Genomic DNA, 17,559 nt, shown 5'->3' with positions numbered 1-17,559 from the left:
CTGGTTGACAGTAGGCTGAACATGAGCCTGCAGTGTGCCCAGGTGCCCGAGAAGGCCAATGGCATCCTGGCCTGCATCAGGAACAGTGTGGCCAGCAGGAGCAGGGAGGTTATTCTGCCCTGTACTCAGCACTGGTTAGGCCACACCTTGTGTCCTGTATCCAGTTCTGGGCTACTCAGTTTAGGAAGGAGGTTGACTTGCTGGAATGTGTGCAGAGAAGGGCAACAAAGCTGGGGAGGGGTTTGGAGCACAGCTCTATGAGGAGAGGCTGAGGGAGCTGGGGTTGCTTAGCCTGGAGAAGAGGAGGTTCAGGGGAGACCTTACTGCTCCCTACCACTACCTGAAGGGAGGTTGCAGCCAAAACGGGGTTGGTCTCTTCTCCCAGGCAATCAGCACCAGAACAAGAGGACACAGTCTCAAGCTGCACCAGGGGAGATTTAGACTGGATGTTAGGAAGAAATTCTTCATAGAGAGAGTGATTGCCCACTGGAATGTGCTGCCTGGGGAGGTGGTGGAGTCGCCATCATTGGAGGTGGTTAGGAGGAGACTTAAGAGGGTGCTTGGTGCCATGGGTTAGTTGCTTAGGTGGTGTTGGATGATAGGTTGGACGTGATGATCTTGAAGGTCTCTTCCAACCTGGTCTATTCTATTCTATTCTATTCTATTCTATTCTATTCTATTCTATTCTATTCTATTCTATTCTATTCTATTCTATTCTATTCTATTCCATTCCATTCCATTCCATTCCATTCCATTCCATTCCATTCCATTCTATTCCATTCCATTCCTATTCTATTCTATTCTATTCTATTCTATTCTATTCTATTCTAAGCAACTTCTTCCTTGAAAGGGTTCTCAAGCACTGGCACAGGCTGCCCAGGGAGGAGGTTGAATCCCCCTCCCTGGGGCTGTTTCAAAGAGCCAGAGATGTGGTGCTGAGGGATATGGTTTCGCACCAGACTTGCCTGGATTCAATAATCTTAAGGGTCTTTTCCAACCAAAATGATTCTGGGATCTAATGATCCATGTTATTTCTTCATTTCTAATACCAATACACGAAAATGAACCAATACATTCCTTACCAATTTGCAAAGCTAAGCATCTCAAGCTCAAAATATTGAACCATTTAACCATATGAGGCTGCACACACCTGATACCAATCCTAGCTTCATTATAGTTTTGCAGGCTCCTGTACAAGGCCATGAAATTTCTAATCTTCCTGTTTATTTTAAGATCATAGCACAACCTCTGGGTCTCAGAAGCAAAAAAGAAACCCCAACAACAAACCAAACCAACAACAAATGCATTGGCAGTAAAGGAGACAGCCAGCATTGAATTTGTGAGATAATGAACATTTGTATATACCAAGTGCTCAGAAGATCTTTGTTCTCTGTCTTGATGAATATTAAACAGTTGCAGAGGGAACAAAAATACCTCAGGCTAAATACAAACATTCTTTGCTTTGCTATTCTTTTAATAATGAACTTCCTTGGAAGGCTAACCCCTGATCCTACATGTGTTCTGTATTTGTGGGTACAGCCCTGCCAGGAAATGCTGTGAAATGGAAGTCCCTGATAGAGAAAAGTTCTTGGCTTTAAACATTCCATAGATATTGCTTGAATCTCAGGAAGAATAGCTTCCAAACTTTGCCCATGGTTCAGGTCAATCCCTCCATTGAAAAACCACACCAAGCTTTAGAGATAAGTAGCAACACCCATATGGGTTGCATAGTCACTGTTTATGTTGGAGTCCCTAATGAAAATAAGATGGGGAAAATATTTGGAATGGGCTGCCCAGGGAGGTGGTGGAGTCCCCATCCCTGGAGGTGTTCAAGAGGGGATTGGACGTGGCACTTGGTGCCATGGTTTAGTCATGAGGTCTGTGGTGACAGGTTGGACTTGATGATCTTTGAGGTCTCTTCCAACCTTGGTGATTCTGTGATTTTGTGTGATTTTATAGAATAGAATGGAATAGAATAGAATAGAATAGACCAGGTTGAAAGAGACTTCAAGATCATCGCATCCAACCTATCATCCAACACCACCTAATCAACTAAACCATGGCACCAAGCACCCTATCAAGTCTCCTCCTGAACACCTCCAGTGATGGTGACTCCACCACCTCCCCGGGCAGCCCATTCCAATGGCCAATCACTCTCTCTGTGTAGAACTTCCTCCTAACCTCCAGCCTAAACCTCCCCTGGCGCAGCTTGAGACTGTTATTGCTTGTTTGGCATGAGGAGCCCACAGGTATGAATCCCACTCTATCCCTAAAGTCCCTGTCTAATAACTCGAGATGGGACAAACAGGGGTTTGGTCCAGCTTTGGATCCAACTGAACCTGACATACCAAGAGCTTTAGTCTCATGGCTTTGCATTCCACTTAACCATAGTCTGAAAAGTAAAGTGCAGAGGAGAAATGAGGGAGGAAAATCCAGTGGGGAGGGGGGTGGGGGAAGGAAGAGAGAAAGAAAAAGGACAGGAAAATAAAGCAAAGTGAAATGATGTGAAGCCAAATAATAAAGCAAATATCAAAACGCAATAAAACGGAACAGAGAAAGGAAATTGAAAAGACAGTCATTAGTATACTTTCTGCTTTTCTTGGAGGAAAGTATGGGTGACAGAAACTCATAAAGCTCTCCTATCAGTAACACATCCCAGAGGTGAAAAAAAAAATAAAATCAGATTTTAATTGATTCAGTCTAGAAAGAGAGAAGGGAAAATGAAAGGTTTACTTAGCTCTGATTTTTTTTTCTCCTTGAAACCAGCAAATCCAAAAATGATGTTGAGTTTGCAAAGATAGTCACTTACCAGATGAGAAATGTCAAAACTCTGACTCACCCTGTGCATGCTGCCTCCCACACCATGTGCACATCTCTCCTTACTTGCACAGCCCCACCCCCCAACCCCCATCCTTGCTGTGGGCCATCATCACCTCGTTCTCTGCACATAACTCATCTCACAGAATCACCAAGGTTGGAAGAGACCTCAAGGGTCACCAAGTCCAACCTGTCACCACAGACCTCATGACTAAACCACGGCACCAAGTGCCACCTCCAATCCCCTCTTGAACACCTCCCTCCTCTCTTGAACACTCCACCACCTCCCTGGGCAGCACATTCCAATGGCAAACAACTCTCTCAGGGAAGAACTTTCTCCTCACCTCCAGCCTAAACTTCCCCTCACAAGCACAGAGTGAAATGCTTCATCCCAACTAGCTGGGTGTGGATTTGGGGCTCACGTACCACATGCCTGCCTGACATCTGCCTGAAGATCAGTGTGGTGCAAGGGATTTTGCAGCCTGGGCCTCAGCATTCATCACTACTGTGTTGAGGGAGGTAAAGGGTCTGGAGAACAGGTCTTGTGAAAAGTGATTGAAGGAACTGGGGTTGTTTATCCCAGAGAAAAGGAGGCTGAGGGGACACCTCCCTGCTCTCTACAGCTCACCAAAAAGCGATTGGAGCTAAGTGGGGGTTGGGTCTCTCCTCCCAAGTAACTAGAAAAAGACTGAGAGAAAACAGCCTCAAGTTTCACCAAGGGAGGTTTAAGTTGGAGGCTGGGAAAATTTTCTACCCTGAAAAATTGGTGAGGTGTTGGAAGAGGCTGCCCAGGGAGGTGGTGGAGTCACCATCCCTGGAGGTGCTCAAAAAATGTGTAGTCATGGCACTTTGGGACATGGCTTAGTGGGCATGGTGATGTTGGGTTGACAGTTGGACTGGATGATCTTCAGGGGCTTTTCCAATATTAATGATTCTGTGATTCTATCAGCACTCAGTGGTGGAGTACCATGACCACTGTTGGAAATCCCACTTCAGAGCAGGTCTCAGCTATTCTGAGAGAATCCAGAGGGTACCAATGGGTCTCTCTGCAGCTCAGTGACATTGGTATTTCCATCAGCATCACTGTTTTCATATGGATACTGAGGCCTGCTTTCACCAAGAGACCTCTCAGCCTTCTGAGATTCCTCAGAATTCAAATTCTGGTCAAGATCATCCAAAGAAAACTCAAATTATTCCTGTGGTTCTATTCTATGATGAGTATTTGTGAAATGCCATTCTCACAAGAGTCCCTATAAAGTAAGAACCTTATTTTACCCTTTCCCCCCTTTTTCTAAGAGAGAAAACAAGCTGGCAGCCAGAGAAATTATGGTCAATGTTCCCCCAATTGAGGTGAAGAGTCACAGATAAGTACAATGTGACCTTTCTGAGCCCTCTCTATCAGACAGCACCTGGTGTGATGAAATCACAGCAGGCACTGACTTCCATCACTGTATGTGTGCTCAGCACTGCACACCAGAATCCATGGCCATAGAGTCATAGAACAGTTGAGCTTGGAAGAGCTCTTTGATATCACCAAGCCAAATAGCTCACCTGGATCTCACCATCTCAACGCTGCTGCTAGGACAATACTACTACACTCAGCACCACATCCATGTGCCTTTTAAACATCTCCAGGGATGGTGACCCCACCACCTCCCTGGGCAGCCTCTTCCAATGCCTGAGAACCCTTTCTGTGAAGACATTTTTCCTGATATCCAACCTGAACCTCCCTTGGTACAATGAGAGGTCATCACCTCTTGTCCTGTCACTTGCTGTATGTGAGACCAACTCCCACCTGGCTTCAGACTCCTTTGAAGCAATTGTAGAGGGCAATGAGGTCTCCCCTCAGCCTCCTCTGTTGAAGGCTAACCAACCCCAGTTCCCTCAGCTGTTCCTCATAAGCCTTGTGTTCAAGACCATTCATCAGCCTCACTGATCTTCTCTGGTTACACTCACAGCATCTCAACATCCTTGTAGTGAGGCACCCAAAACTGAACACAGTATTTGATGTGCGGCCTCACCACTGTCTCAGACTTACCCCTCCAAAGACTAACATGAAAGGCAATTCCACCCAGCCAACACTCCTCAGTGAAAGCTGGGGCAGTATGTCTGATCCCATGCAGACCTCTGTGCGAGAGGCAGTGAGATCCACTCCAGCCTTTCATGACTTTACCTCTAGAGACTATTTCTCTGCCACAACCCACCCCCACCTATGCAACCCAACTTGTCCATTTAAGCACAACTCATCCCATGCACAGCAAAGGGCAGGAACCCTGTAGAAGAAAACCTAATCGTCTCAAGCTATACCAGGGGAGGTTTAGGCTGGATGTTAGGAAGAAGTTCTTCATAGAAAGAGAGATTGGCCATTGGAATGTGCTGCCCAGGGAGGTGGTGGAGTCACCGTCACTGGAGGTGTTTAGGAAGAGATTGGATGGGGTGCTTGGTGCCATGGTTTAGTTGATTAGATAGTGCTGGGTGATAGGTTGGAATCGATGATCTCAAAGGTCTTTTCCAACCTGGTTAATTCTATTCTATTCTAATACATAAGCATAATCCAAATGAGTCATCATGCTTTGCAGCCTCATTAAAACTGTAACTGTAACTTTTGGATTTCCTGGCTGCTGAGCACTGAGCTTTGCTGGGTTGCTCTCTCTTGACAACACTCATGCAAGTTCTCTCTGAGGTTTTCACTGCAAAGGATCTTAAAGAAACCAGAAATGCCATCATGTTGCTCACTAGTGGAAACTACTCCAGTGGTCACAGGTTGATCTCCTGGGCATGGAGTAGGACATTAAGGGGTATCAGAATCACAGAATCACATAAACACTCATGTTGGAAAAGACTCTCAGGATCACCAAGTCCAACCCAGAACCCTACTCTACAAAGTTCACCCCTAAGCCATATCCCCAAGCACCACATCCAAATGATTTTCAGACACATCCAGGATTGGTGCCCACCTTCCTGGGCAGCTCATTCCAAGGCCTGACCTCTCTTTCACTGAAAAAATGTTTCCTAATGTCCAGTTTAAATCTACCCAGTGACAGCTTGAGGCCATTCCCTCTTGTTCTATCCCTAACTACCTGTGAGAAGAGACCAGCACCAACCTCTCTATAACCTTTACAACTGAAGATTGGAGGACACCCACAGGGCCACAGGGTTTTAATGACATTACACAACAGCAGATGAAGGTTGGTCAAACAGATCCTCCTCTTCTACATTGGGTTGTTCATGACCTGGAAGCTTCCTACTCACATTTCCCCATCCCAACTCCTCTGACTCACTCTTTCTTAAAATCCAATCCTCCTTCAGCATTTTTTCTCCTCCAAGTCCCAGTCTTCTTCCCATGGGAGCTCTCAGCCTCCCCTCACCATGCTCCCTATTTCAGCTGTTGAATTCAGCCTGTAGCTGTCCCCTGTCATGTCTCCCACTCGTTCTCTCTTTAAGGTGACATGAACATGCTTTGGCTCTTTGTTACTCACCCTGGTCCCCAGGGCACTGCCCTGTGGCTCCTACACCTTTCACTGCTTCCTTTGACTTCTGCCATATCTGCCACCCCTCTGCACCAGCCTCTAACAAAGCATCCTCCAAATCACTTTGGCCATTGTTAGGACTCCACTGGGGGCCATCCAGTCAGTTCCATTTTCAGAGAAAAGCCACACACTGCATTTCCACCACCCTTACAACACTCTCCCCTTCAGAAGTATCAATATTCATTCTTCAGCATCTCTTGCAAACCCAAGTCCCAGTAACATCTTGCCTGATGTTCATAAATCACCCCAGAGCAGAAAGCCAGCACGTAGCAGGGATTAATTCCTGCTCCAGAAAACAGCAAGCATAATGCTCTGAGCACTAAAAGCACAAGCCAGGTTGCAGCACTACCAAGAGTCACTAGGATTTTCTCTCAGAGAAACCTCACCTAACACACAAAGCAGTGAGTGCAACCCTTGGTTTGGGTTGGGGTTTTTGAATGCTGTTGTTGCAAAGCATTACATAGCCCCCAAACCAGTTAAATAGAAGGAGTAAAAGCAGAGCCTGAGAGCTCCCTGAGAATCACATCCCTTAAAAGGACACTCTTGCTATTCTGTGTAACTTCGGTGCCCTCAAGGCACCAAAGGGGACTAACTGCTCTTTATAAACCTTTATAACTTGGTGAAAAACATAGTTACAGGCTTGCCTAGGAAAGTTTTCAAGGTTTAAAATCTTAACTGGGAAAATATCTTCGACTGCAGCATCAATAAATACTTGGTTACTAGGGCAGGAACAAAAAATGTACATCTGATTTCTTTCTTCTTTTTCTTCTCTTTTCCTTTTTTAACTAAGGGTTTTAATTTCTTGCATGCATCACAAAGAGCAAAAATCAGTTTCCACGTTGCCTAGCTTAATAAGCAAGATGTTGTGTGAGTCAGACCAGAAGTTTAAGCCCTGCCACCTTCAGTTTTTCTATCTGCTCTCTTCTGCCTTTAATAAAGTGCTTCAGACCCAGTTTCCTTTGTAGAAACAAACAGATCATCCATCTCCCTGAGTAAGATTAGGTGTCATCACTTCTTCCTTCTTTGTGAAATAATAAAAGTCATGCTGCAGGGGGGAAAAAAAAACCACCTCTTTTCAACCTTGCTCAGCCAGGAATAAAACCTGTAATCTTGGATGCCATGTGTGTGAAAGGAAAATACACAGTTTCGAGTTACAAAGGTCTAGGATTTACACTTCTTTTTCCTGTGGGTTTAGGCTGGAGGGGCAGCAATTTCTGCTCTGGATTGAAAGGATTCTGCCTTTCATTCCTATTTAAACACCAAACTTATTAAAAGTCCCATTAGACTATTATTTAGTAATACTCTATTCTATCCTGTTAGGAAATGGATAGGCAGAATGCACACACACATTACTTAGTAGCATTCTATTCTATTAGGAAATAAAACAGCTGAAATATTACTTAGTAATATTCTATTCTATTAGGAAACAAACAGCTAGAGTGTTACTTAGTAATATTCTACTCTATTAGGAAATAAATTGTTAGTATATTACTTAGTAATATTTTATGCTATTAGGAAATAAATGGTTAGTATATTACTTAGTAATATTTTATGCTATCAGGAAATAAATTGTTAGAATATTACCTAGTAATATTTTATTCTAGTAGGAAACAAACAGTTAAAGTATTATTTAGTAATATTCTAGTCTATCAGGAAATAAACAGTTAAAAGATTACTTAGTAATATTCTACTCTAGTAGGAAATAAACAGAATGGTACTCAGCAATATTCTAGTTGATTAGGAAATGAACAGCTAAAATATTACTTGGTAATATTCTATTAGGAAATAAACAGTGAAAATGTTGCTCAGTAATATTCTAGTTGATCAGGAAATAAACAGTGAAAATATTACTTAGTAATATTCTAGTTGATTAGGAAATAAACAGTTAAAATACTGATAGCAATGTTCTAAGCCTTTATTTCCTAACAGCAAGGCAACTTACCCTCATTTTTTTCACCAGCCAGATTAAACAGCTCCTTTTAAATGCAGTTCTAAGGAGTACTGTCACCAAAACTAAGTTAAAAAGAGGCAATGCTAATGTTCCTGCAGCCCATTGCTAAACAGATCAGTGAAAGCAGATCATAATCTTATCTCATCCCCCACATTTGTTTGCATTCTAAAAGCATATAAGCTTTTCCAAACACACTTGATCTCTTCGGTTTTCATACAAGAAATCAACTCACAGCTGCCCTCCTAGGAGCCAGGAATAGGAGTTTTACTCGCAAGGCTGAAGGGGATTCTGTGCCTGCACTGCTATCTATTTTTCTCACCTTATTTCATCTTTCCACACTTGCTAATAATTCCAAATGACCATTCCAAGGAAAGCTTCCCGATGTGGGGTCAGACCCAGACTGGGAGAGGCTGCGATGTGCCACTTCGACAGCCCAGCATTCTCAGTTTGTATCCAGCACCCAGCCACAAACCAACGACAACAATGTTTGGAGTCCTGTTATTTCCAAAACAAATGCTTTGTGGACCAGGATCTGTCACTTTAGAAAGATACACACACATGCATACACCCCCCCACCCCACTCTACAGTAATTGATGTTTGGGGTTCGTTAAAGAGGCAACAACTGCAAATGCATTTGATTATTTCTGTTGCAGCATGAAATAACCAGTTACCTTTCAGGAAAGGAGCCCTCCGTGGCACAAACCCTCCTGTGATTTCCACCTGCTCTTGCTGATGCTGTTTCACCAGGTTTCCTTCACTGCCAGCTCTCAAAATCTTTTCCCCTAGCCTAATTTTTCGCGACCGGCTGTTAAAATCTTCTTTCCTAGACAAAGGCGATTTAGGAGCTGTATTAGCTGCCAAAGGTCGAGCCAAGCGAGAGGGCTTGGACATTCTGCCTGTGCAGGAATGTACCTGCTCCAAAAGCAATTCCTCAAACCAATCTTTCCCGGCTCTCTTTCCAGCAGAGGAGCTGGGGAGTTGGTGTGTGCAGCGCAGCTGGAAGCAAAGTGCTGTGCTGCCAGTCCGAGCAGTTTTAAACACCAGGCGTTGGGTGGTCACGCTGACAGTCTCCCAGACCTGTGGAATGTAAATGTGTGCTGGGCTCACACAGATGACTCTGCTCTGGTGCTGTGTCCTGACCCTTCTGTGGGGAGCAGATGCTCTTACAGGGGCTGCCTGAAGCTCCTGGTGTGCACTGAGGAGGTGCCTGGCAGCAGTGGAGCAGAATGGGAGTGTCCCACCTACACAGGTACAATGTGGAAAACCACCCAGGCGCGGGGTTACCTCCGCATGTGGGACCATCCCACATTCCTCTGCCAGCTCTCAAACAAATGCTTTCTTGTTTTAGCAGATTTCTTCTCTGTGAGCCAAACCCACACTGTACTTCAGTGCCTGGTGTCCAGGACCCGTTTGTCTTTGAGCTAAGCACAGCGCGAGCTTAAACTGGATTAAATGATGCATATTCTCCTTCCTTTGTGCTTTCTGGCTCACCAAAATAAATGAAGGATTGGCAGTGAAGATCAGCTTTCTGAATAAATGGTCCAAATCCCTTAATAATAATAAACTGCCATTCCTTAAGAAACAGAATATTGCCCATTGTACTTTCCTCTTTCACTGGTACATGTGCACCTGAAAAAAACCACAGGCCAGCCCCTGGCTTCTTGCACCCTACAGGTAACCCTGTTCTTTACTGACTCTCCAAATGAAAAATCCCTGACCTCAGGCTGCATTATTTCAAATCTCAGTTCCTGGGTGCTTTCCTTTGAAAATGCCTAGGCAAAGCCTGCCTAACTTTCCCTGCCAGCCCTGTGCTTGTGAGTGCTGCCAAGGCACAGACTATTTGGTGGCATGAAAGGAAAATTCAAGGCACCGTAATTTTGGAACCGACATCTAAAGACCCCCACCAACCCAGGGTGCCACCCAGAGAACACACCACAGCTCCACTTGCAGTGAAGTCTTCACACTGAATTTTAAAGTGTATTATTCCTCAATATGCCAGGCAACCAGTGTGCTCTATCAATACCTTGAGACTGTGAGGGAATGTTTTATTTCAGAGCTAGATCAATACTACCAGAGCTCAAGCACTAACAGTTACTTTGGAGAAATGCTTAACAAGCAAAACGACAGGAGAAGATGACTAAATGATTACAGACATGCCTCATTTTCTGAGATGGCAATTGTGCAAGGCAGGAACATCTTTCTGCATGCTATTTCCATATTTTTTTTCAAGAGTCCCCAGTTAAAGAGCTAATTGGTTTTGCATCCTCTGCAAAGCATATTGTCTAGTGCTTTGTTGACCCATCAAGAATAGGGCCCAGGAAGTGCAATAGAGCACTTGCCATGACAGTGATCGTCGTCTGCACACTACTCTAACAGCGTGGCTGGAGCCCTGTGTGAGTGGGAAGACTTCAGCTCTCAAGGAGGGACTTACCATGGGATCACATCACAGAATCACAGAATGTCAGGGGCTGGAAGGGACAGCAAAAGATCATCTAGTCCAACCCCCCTGTCAGAGCTGAACCATTTTAGTTGGACAAGACCTTTCAGATCATCAAGTCCAACCATTCTCTAACTCTATCAAGTCTGGGGCTCACCCACAACCCTCAGCACAACATCTCTGTAGCTTTAAAAACATGTTCAGGGGGGTGGATTCTACCAACCCCCAGGGGAGCCTGTTCCAATGGTTGAGAACCCTTTCAGGGAAGAAGTTTCTTCTAATCTCCAACATAAACCTCCTCAGGTACAACTTGAGGCTTGGAAGAGGAGCCTCACCTATGAAGCTGGATTCTAGCCAGATGGTCACATTACCTGTAAACTTAAAATATTTTCATTTCTAAGCAAAGCAAGGACATAATGAATTCAATTTTCCCTATAGCAACACAACAACAAGGGATGGGGAAAGGGAGAGCTAATTCCTCTGCTTCCAACAGGAAAAATGAAGACCCTAAGCTTTGTCCATGTGGATATTGAGGCAACACTTCTGCACTGTGAGACAGTAGTAACATCCTGATGGACATTGCCTTTTGACAAGGAAGAAGCTCTTTGTCTCACAGCAGAGGCACAGCCATGCAGAAATGGGACAAGTTGTTCAGACATGGGAGATCTCCAGAATACCCCAGTCAAAGATGTCCATTTTCAGTGGTATCTTGGTGTCTGAATAGCAATCAGGAGCCTCAATGGCATTATATCATGTGAGAAGAGGTTGAGAGAGCTGGGACTGCTCAGCCTGAAGGCTGAGGGGCATCTTATCCACATGCATAAGCATCTGATGTGTGGAGGAAAGGAGATGGAGCCAGGCTCTTCCCAGTGATGCCCAGCACCAGGACAAGAGGCAATGGGCACAAACCAAAATAAAGGAAATACAAAGAACAAAATAAAAACTTTTTGCACAGAGAAGGTAGTCAAACACTGGCACAGGTTGTTCAGAGATGTCATGAAGTCTCCATCCTTGGAGACAATCAACACAGCCAGGCATGGCCACGACCAGCCTACTGTAGCTGAGCCTGCCTGAGCTGGGGGTTGGACTTTGCAATCTCCAGAAGTGCCTTCCTACCCTCACCAGGCTGTAATTCTGTATTAGCAAATCCAGTCAGACCCTATTTATAACCTGGAAGCTGAAATAGCTTTCACTCTGTCCAACAACAGGCACGTCTTTCTCTGCAGTCCCAGTAACTAAACCATCTCATTGCTTGCTGTTTCTGGGAGGATTTGCTGCCTTTCTGGTCATTACTCCCTCTGCCCTCTTGCAGTTTGCTCCCAAGAAAGGCCTTGTTGGCTTGTTTCAAAGGCTCTGAGATGTGAAGCTGGTGATTCCAGCCACAAGCATCAAAACTTTCAATAAAGCCCTCCAAAAACTCCAGCCCAAGCCAGAAGGCCAGGCTGGTTAACTGGTCCTGTTTCAGGATGGGTGCAGAGGCAGTGTATCACTCATGGGAGGAAACGGCACAAGAGCGTGCAGCCAGGGGCAGCTGCCAGCTTCACAGCTGCACAGGTCCTCTCCCCACCCCAGCTCCCCTGAAGCCCTGGACTCACCCCAGCTGCAGGGCAGGTCCCTCCCTGCCATCCCACCCCCTCCACCACAGGTTCCTAATGAAGCTCCCCAGGCAGCAAGTCTTTCATCAGCTCTCAGACTTTCTGAAGCCCCAAGGTACTCTTTTGAAGTGCTTTGAAAACCCCCCAAAACAAAACACCCCCCCCAAACAAACCCAACCCCCAAACAAAACAAGCTCCAAACAAACCCAACCCCTTTCCCCTCAGATTTCAGATAACCAACCTCAGCTAGGCAGAGACATCATATTGATGCAACATACCATCAAGCAGAAAGCAGTGCAGTTTGTCAGGGTCTCATGAAGTGCCGTGGGAAGTTCTCTACTGCTTCAGGTCAGTGAACAAACCCTGTCACAGCAGAAACTCAGCTGAAGGGACCAGTGCAGTCTGTGCTCTGGATGCATCACATAGATGGCAACAAGCAACACTTCTAAAACATCTTACACTTTCCATACACTGTTTCAAACAATGCCCTATCAGTTTCAAAAGGCAAATCCCCTCTTGCCTGCCTGGAAAATAAACAACTGCTGAAATATGACAACAAGGATTTCTTAAGGGTTAGACAGCAGAAGGCATTTTTTGCCATATATTAAACAGGTTATTACACTGCTATTAACTTCAGTAAGGTTTGTTGCCCCTGGGATAAAAGGAAGACGACTAGAGATGTTATTAATCCAAACAAAGCATTTGCAAAGCTTGAAGTCTCCTTTTTTGGGCAGCCCTGAAGTTCTAGTTTACATTCACACATAAAGAACTGGGGAGGGGAGAGGATCCCTAGCATGCAAACTGGGGAAAATTGGGAGCTGATGCCATATGGTTTAGGATCACAGAATGCCTTGAGTTAGAAGGGACCTTAAAGACCATCCAGTTCCAACTGCCCTGCCATGGAGAGGGACACCTCCCACTAGACCAGGCTGCTCAAAGCCTCATCCAGCCTGGTCTTAAAAAGGCTTCCACGGATGAGGGGTTTTGTGAGATAACCTCTAGGATTCACAGGACCATGAAATGGTTTGGATTGGAAGGAACCTTCAAGGTTATCCAGTTCCAACCCCCCTGCCACAGGCTGGGACAAATTCCATTAGGCTAGGTTGCTCAAAGCCTCATCCAACCTAGTCTTAAACAGCCCAGGTGGCCAAGAAGGCCAACAGCATCCTAGCCATCAGGAGTAGTGTGGCCAGCAGGAGCAGGGAAGCCATTGTGCCCATGTACTCAGCACTGGTTAGGCCACACCTTGAGTCCTGTGTCCAGTTCTGGGCCCCACAATTTAAGAAGAACATTGAGACTCTTGAACATGTCCAGAGAAGGGCAACGAGGCTGGGGAGAGGCCTCAAACACAAGCCCTGTGAGGAGAGGCTGAGGGAGCTGGGGTTGCTTAGCCTGAAGAAGAGGAGGCTCAGGGGAGACCTCATTGCTCTCTACAAATACCTGAAGGGTGGTCATAGCCAGGAGGGGGTTGGTCTCTTCTCCTAGGCAACCAGCACCAGAACAAGAGGACACAGTCTCAAGCTGCACCAGGGGAAGTTCAGGCTTGAGGTGAGGAGAAAGTTCTTCACTGACAGAGTTGTTAGCCATTGGAATGTGCTGCCCAGGGAGGTGGTGGAGTCACCATCCCTGGAGGTGTTCAGGAGGGGATTGGACATGGCACTTGGCGCCATGGTCTAGTCATGAGACCTGTGGTGACAGGTTGGACTTGATGGTCTTTGGGGTCTCTTCCAACCTTGGTGATACTGTGATACTGTGACTTCCATGGATGAGGAGTTCACAGCCTCTCTGGGAACCCATTCCAGTGTCTCACCACACTCATAGCTAAGAACTTCCTCTTAATTGCCAATCCAAATATACCCTGCTTTAGTTTAAAATAATTGCCACTTGTGCTATCATCACAGGCCCTTATAAATAGACCCTCTGTGGTGTTTTCTCAGCCTCACAAAACCCTCTCCCATATTTTGGTCTGCAGCTATCTCCATCAGAGAGAAGCATATACAAACGCTCCAAATCCAGCAGACTTTCTGAACCATTGAGAAGAAACAACTTCCACACCAATAAATGGAAGTTGCAGGTGCAGAAGTTAAAACAGTAAATTAATGAGGTCTTCTCTTGACAAAATGGAGCAAGTAACCAGCTGGCATAACATTTTCAGCACAAGATGGGAAACAAGTGTATAGGCACCAAAAGAAGCAGCTCAGTGCTGGAAACAATTTCAGATGCAAGTCACAGATAGGTACATAATGTGATAAAATAAAGAGCAGTGCTTCAGATACATTTTCTAGTAACTGAAGCATGCAAAATTAGTGACAAGTTAATTTTGCAGATGTTAAAGCTTCCTTAGAACTATGTGCCAGTGTTTTATTTTTCCATATATGACTGCTGAAACAGTTGCCTAATACAGAAGTCGCGTCATGTACCTGGAATACTGTGCCCAGTTCCGGTGGCCTCAGCACAAGGAGGGCATGGAACTGGTGGGGCAGGTCCAGAGGAGGCCACAAAGATGATCAGAGGGCTGGACAACCTCCCCTAAGGGGGCAGGCTGAGAGAGTTGGGTTTTCAGTCTGGAGAAGATAAGGCTCCAGGGAGACCTTAAAGCAGCCTTCCTGAAAGAGGCCTGTGAGAAAGCTGGGGAGGGACTTTTTACATGGGCTTGAAGTGATAGGATGAGAGGCAATGGCTTTCAGCTGGAAGAGGGGAACTGAGACTGGAGATGAGGAAGAAATTCTCTCCAGTGAGGGTGGTGAGACACTGGAACAGGTTGCCCAGGGAGGTTGTGGATGTTCCCTCCCTGGAAGTATTCAAGGCCAGGTTGGATGAGGTCTTGAGCAACCTGATCAGAGCATCATAGAATCAATAAGGTTGGAAAAGACCTCAAAGATCATCAGGTCCAACCTGCCACCCAAGACCTCATGACTACTAAACCATGGCACCAAGGGCCACGTCCAATCCTCTCTTGAACACCTCCAGGGATGGTGACTCCACCACCTCCCTGGGCATCACATTCCAACAACTAACAACTCTCTCTGTGAAGAACTTTCTCCTCAACTCCAGCCTAAACCTCCCCTGGTGCAGCTTGAGACTGTGTCCTCTTGTTCTGGTGCTGATTGCCTGGGAGAAGAGACCAATCTCCTACAATCTACAACCAGATGTCCCTACCCATGGCAGCAAGGTTGGATCTAGATGATCTTTAAGGTCCCTTCCAACCCAAACCATTCTGTGCCTCTGTGTTCAATATATGGAGACCTATCTGAAAACATTTCACACAGGTCTCAGAGCATCCTCCCCAGAAAAATAACCCATGCAAAAGGAAAGCAGTCAGTCATTCAGTGACAGGTGAACACCCCTCCAGCAGAAAGCAAGCTGTAATTACAGCAAGCCTGCTACTCTTTAATATGGTCTTCAAAAGAAAAGTCTGTTAAGGGTCCTGTTGCAGTGTAATAGCTGCCTGGAAGATGATAAACTTAAAGCAGAGTTGTCATTTCCACCAGGAAACCCTGTCCCAGAGATTTACTACTCAGCCATAAAAATTTAATCTCAGCTCCAAGACTTTAAAATAAAATGAAATAAAAAAGAAGTCCAAACCAAGAAAGAAGCCTTCAGGTCGAGTGTAAGTCCTTCTCTTTAGGTTGAAAACATTAAAGCACAGCAAAAGCTTTTGTGAAGACAGAAGGCTTTACAAGTGTGGAATCTGAACACACCTCATTCTGCCCCAAAAGCAGGAATACCCTCAGCAAGGGCAGAATTCATTCTCTTCATTGTTCTGTCACTTCTGAATCTTCTACCTGGCTTTGGTTCAAGACCTTTCAAGCCCTGTACTTGCCTGAGTGCACAGCTCTGGGGCATGCTAATAAAGTGCTTACAGACATGGAACTCTATCATGGTTGTGGTTTTTCTAAAGCAGCACAGATTCATAGCTGCTATCCCTCATCTGGTGGTGTTCTGCCCTCAGAGTGCCTTCTGATAACCACAACTGGCTCCCTGCCCCACCCAGAGCGTTGTATGAATGTGTCCAGAGAAGGGCAACAAAGCTGGGGAGGGGTTTGGAGCACAGCCCTGTGAGGAGAGGCTGAGGGAGCTGGGGTTGCTTAGCCTGGAGAGGAGGAGGCTCAGGGGAGACCTTATGGCTCTCTACAACTACCTGAAGGGAGGTTGTACCCGGGTGGCATTGGTCTCTTCTCCCAGGCAACCAGCACCAGAACAAGAGGACACAGTCTCAAGCTGTGCCAGGGGAGGTTTAGGCTGGATGTTAGGAAGAAATTCTTCACAGAAAGAGTAATTGGCCATGGGAATGTGCTGCTCAGAGAGGTGGTGGAGTCACCATCACTGGAGGTGTTTAAAAGCCTGGATGAGGCACTTGGTGCCATGGTTTAGTTGATTAGATGGTGTTGGGTGATAGGGTGGATTTGGATGATCTCAAAGGTCTTTTCCAACCTGCTTTATTCTATGCTGTGCTTTGCTATGGACGAAATGATCTTCATAGAATCACAGAATCAATAAGGTTGGAAAAGACCTCAAAGATCATCAAGTCCAACCTGTCACCCAACACCTCATGACTACTAAGTCATGGCACCAAGCACCACGTCCAATCCCCTCTAGAACACCTCCAGGGATGGTGACTCCACCACCTCCCTGGGCAGCACATTCCAATGGCTAACAACTCTCTCAGAGAAGAACTTTCTCCTCACCTCCAGCCTAAACTTCCCCTGGCGCAGCTTGAGACTGTGTCCTCTTGTTCTGGTGCTGGTTGCCTAGGAGAAGAGACCAACCCCCTCGTGGCTACAACCTCCTTTCAGATAGCTGTGCACAGCAAGAAGGTCTCCCCTGAGCATCTTCTTGTCCAGGCTAAGTAACCCCAGCTCCCTCAGCCTCTCCTTGTAGGGCTTGTGCTCAAGGCCTCTCCCCAGCCTCACTGCCCTTCTCTGGACACGTTCAAGAGTCTCAATGTTCTTCTTAAATTGAGGGGCGCAGAACTGGACACAGGACTCAAGGATTCAGCACTCACAGTGCTGAGTACAGGGCAGAATGACTTCCCTGCTCCTGCTGGCCACTCCATACCTGATACATGCCAGGATGCCATTGGCCTTCTTAGCCACCTGGGCACACTTCAGAGGATCCCTTCCAACCCCTTCCATTGTGTGACTAAAATGTATACAGTCTTGCTTCACTTTTCACTTGCTCTGATGCTTTCATCAAACCAAGTAAGAACTTGGGCTGGGTATGTTCTT

General features: G+C 45.9%; 1 protein-coding gene across 1 annotated transcript in view; it reads right to left on the bottom strand.

Moving 5' to 3' along the window:
• The window catches only part of KIAA1217 (KIAA1217 ortholog), a 295,044-nt gene extending 285,755 nt beyond the window's left edge, over positions 1-9,289 (bottom strand). Inside the window, exon 1 of the mRNA XM_054171453.1 lies at positions 8,971-9,289. Coding sequence (XP_054027428.1) covers positions 8,971-9,190 — 220 coding nt within the window. The 5' untranslated portion in view covers positions 9,191-9,289. The remainder of the gene's footprint in view (positions 1-8,970) is intronic.
• Positions 9,290-17,559: the final 8,270 nt, after the last annotated feature.

The sequence above is a fragment of the Dryobates pubescens genome, chromosome 21 (assembly GCF_014839835.1).
Source record: "Dryobates pubescens isolate bDryPub1 chromosome 21, bDryPub1.pri, whole genome shotgun sequence".
NCBI lineage: Eukaryota > Metazoa > Chordata > Aves > Piciformes > Picidae > Dryobates > Dryobates pubescens.
This window is presented reverse-complemented; position numbering and strand designations above follow the sequence as displayed.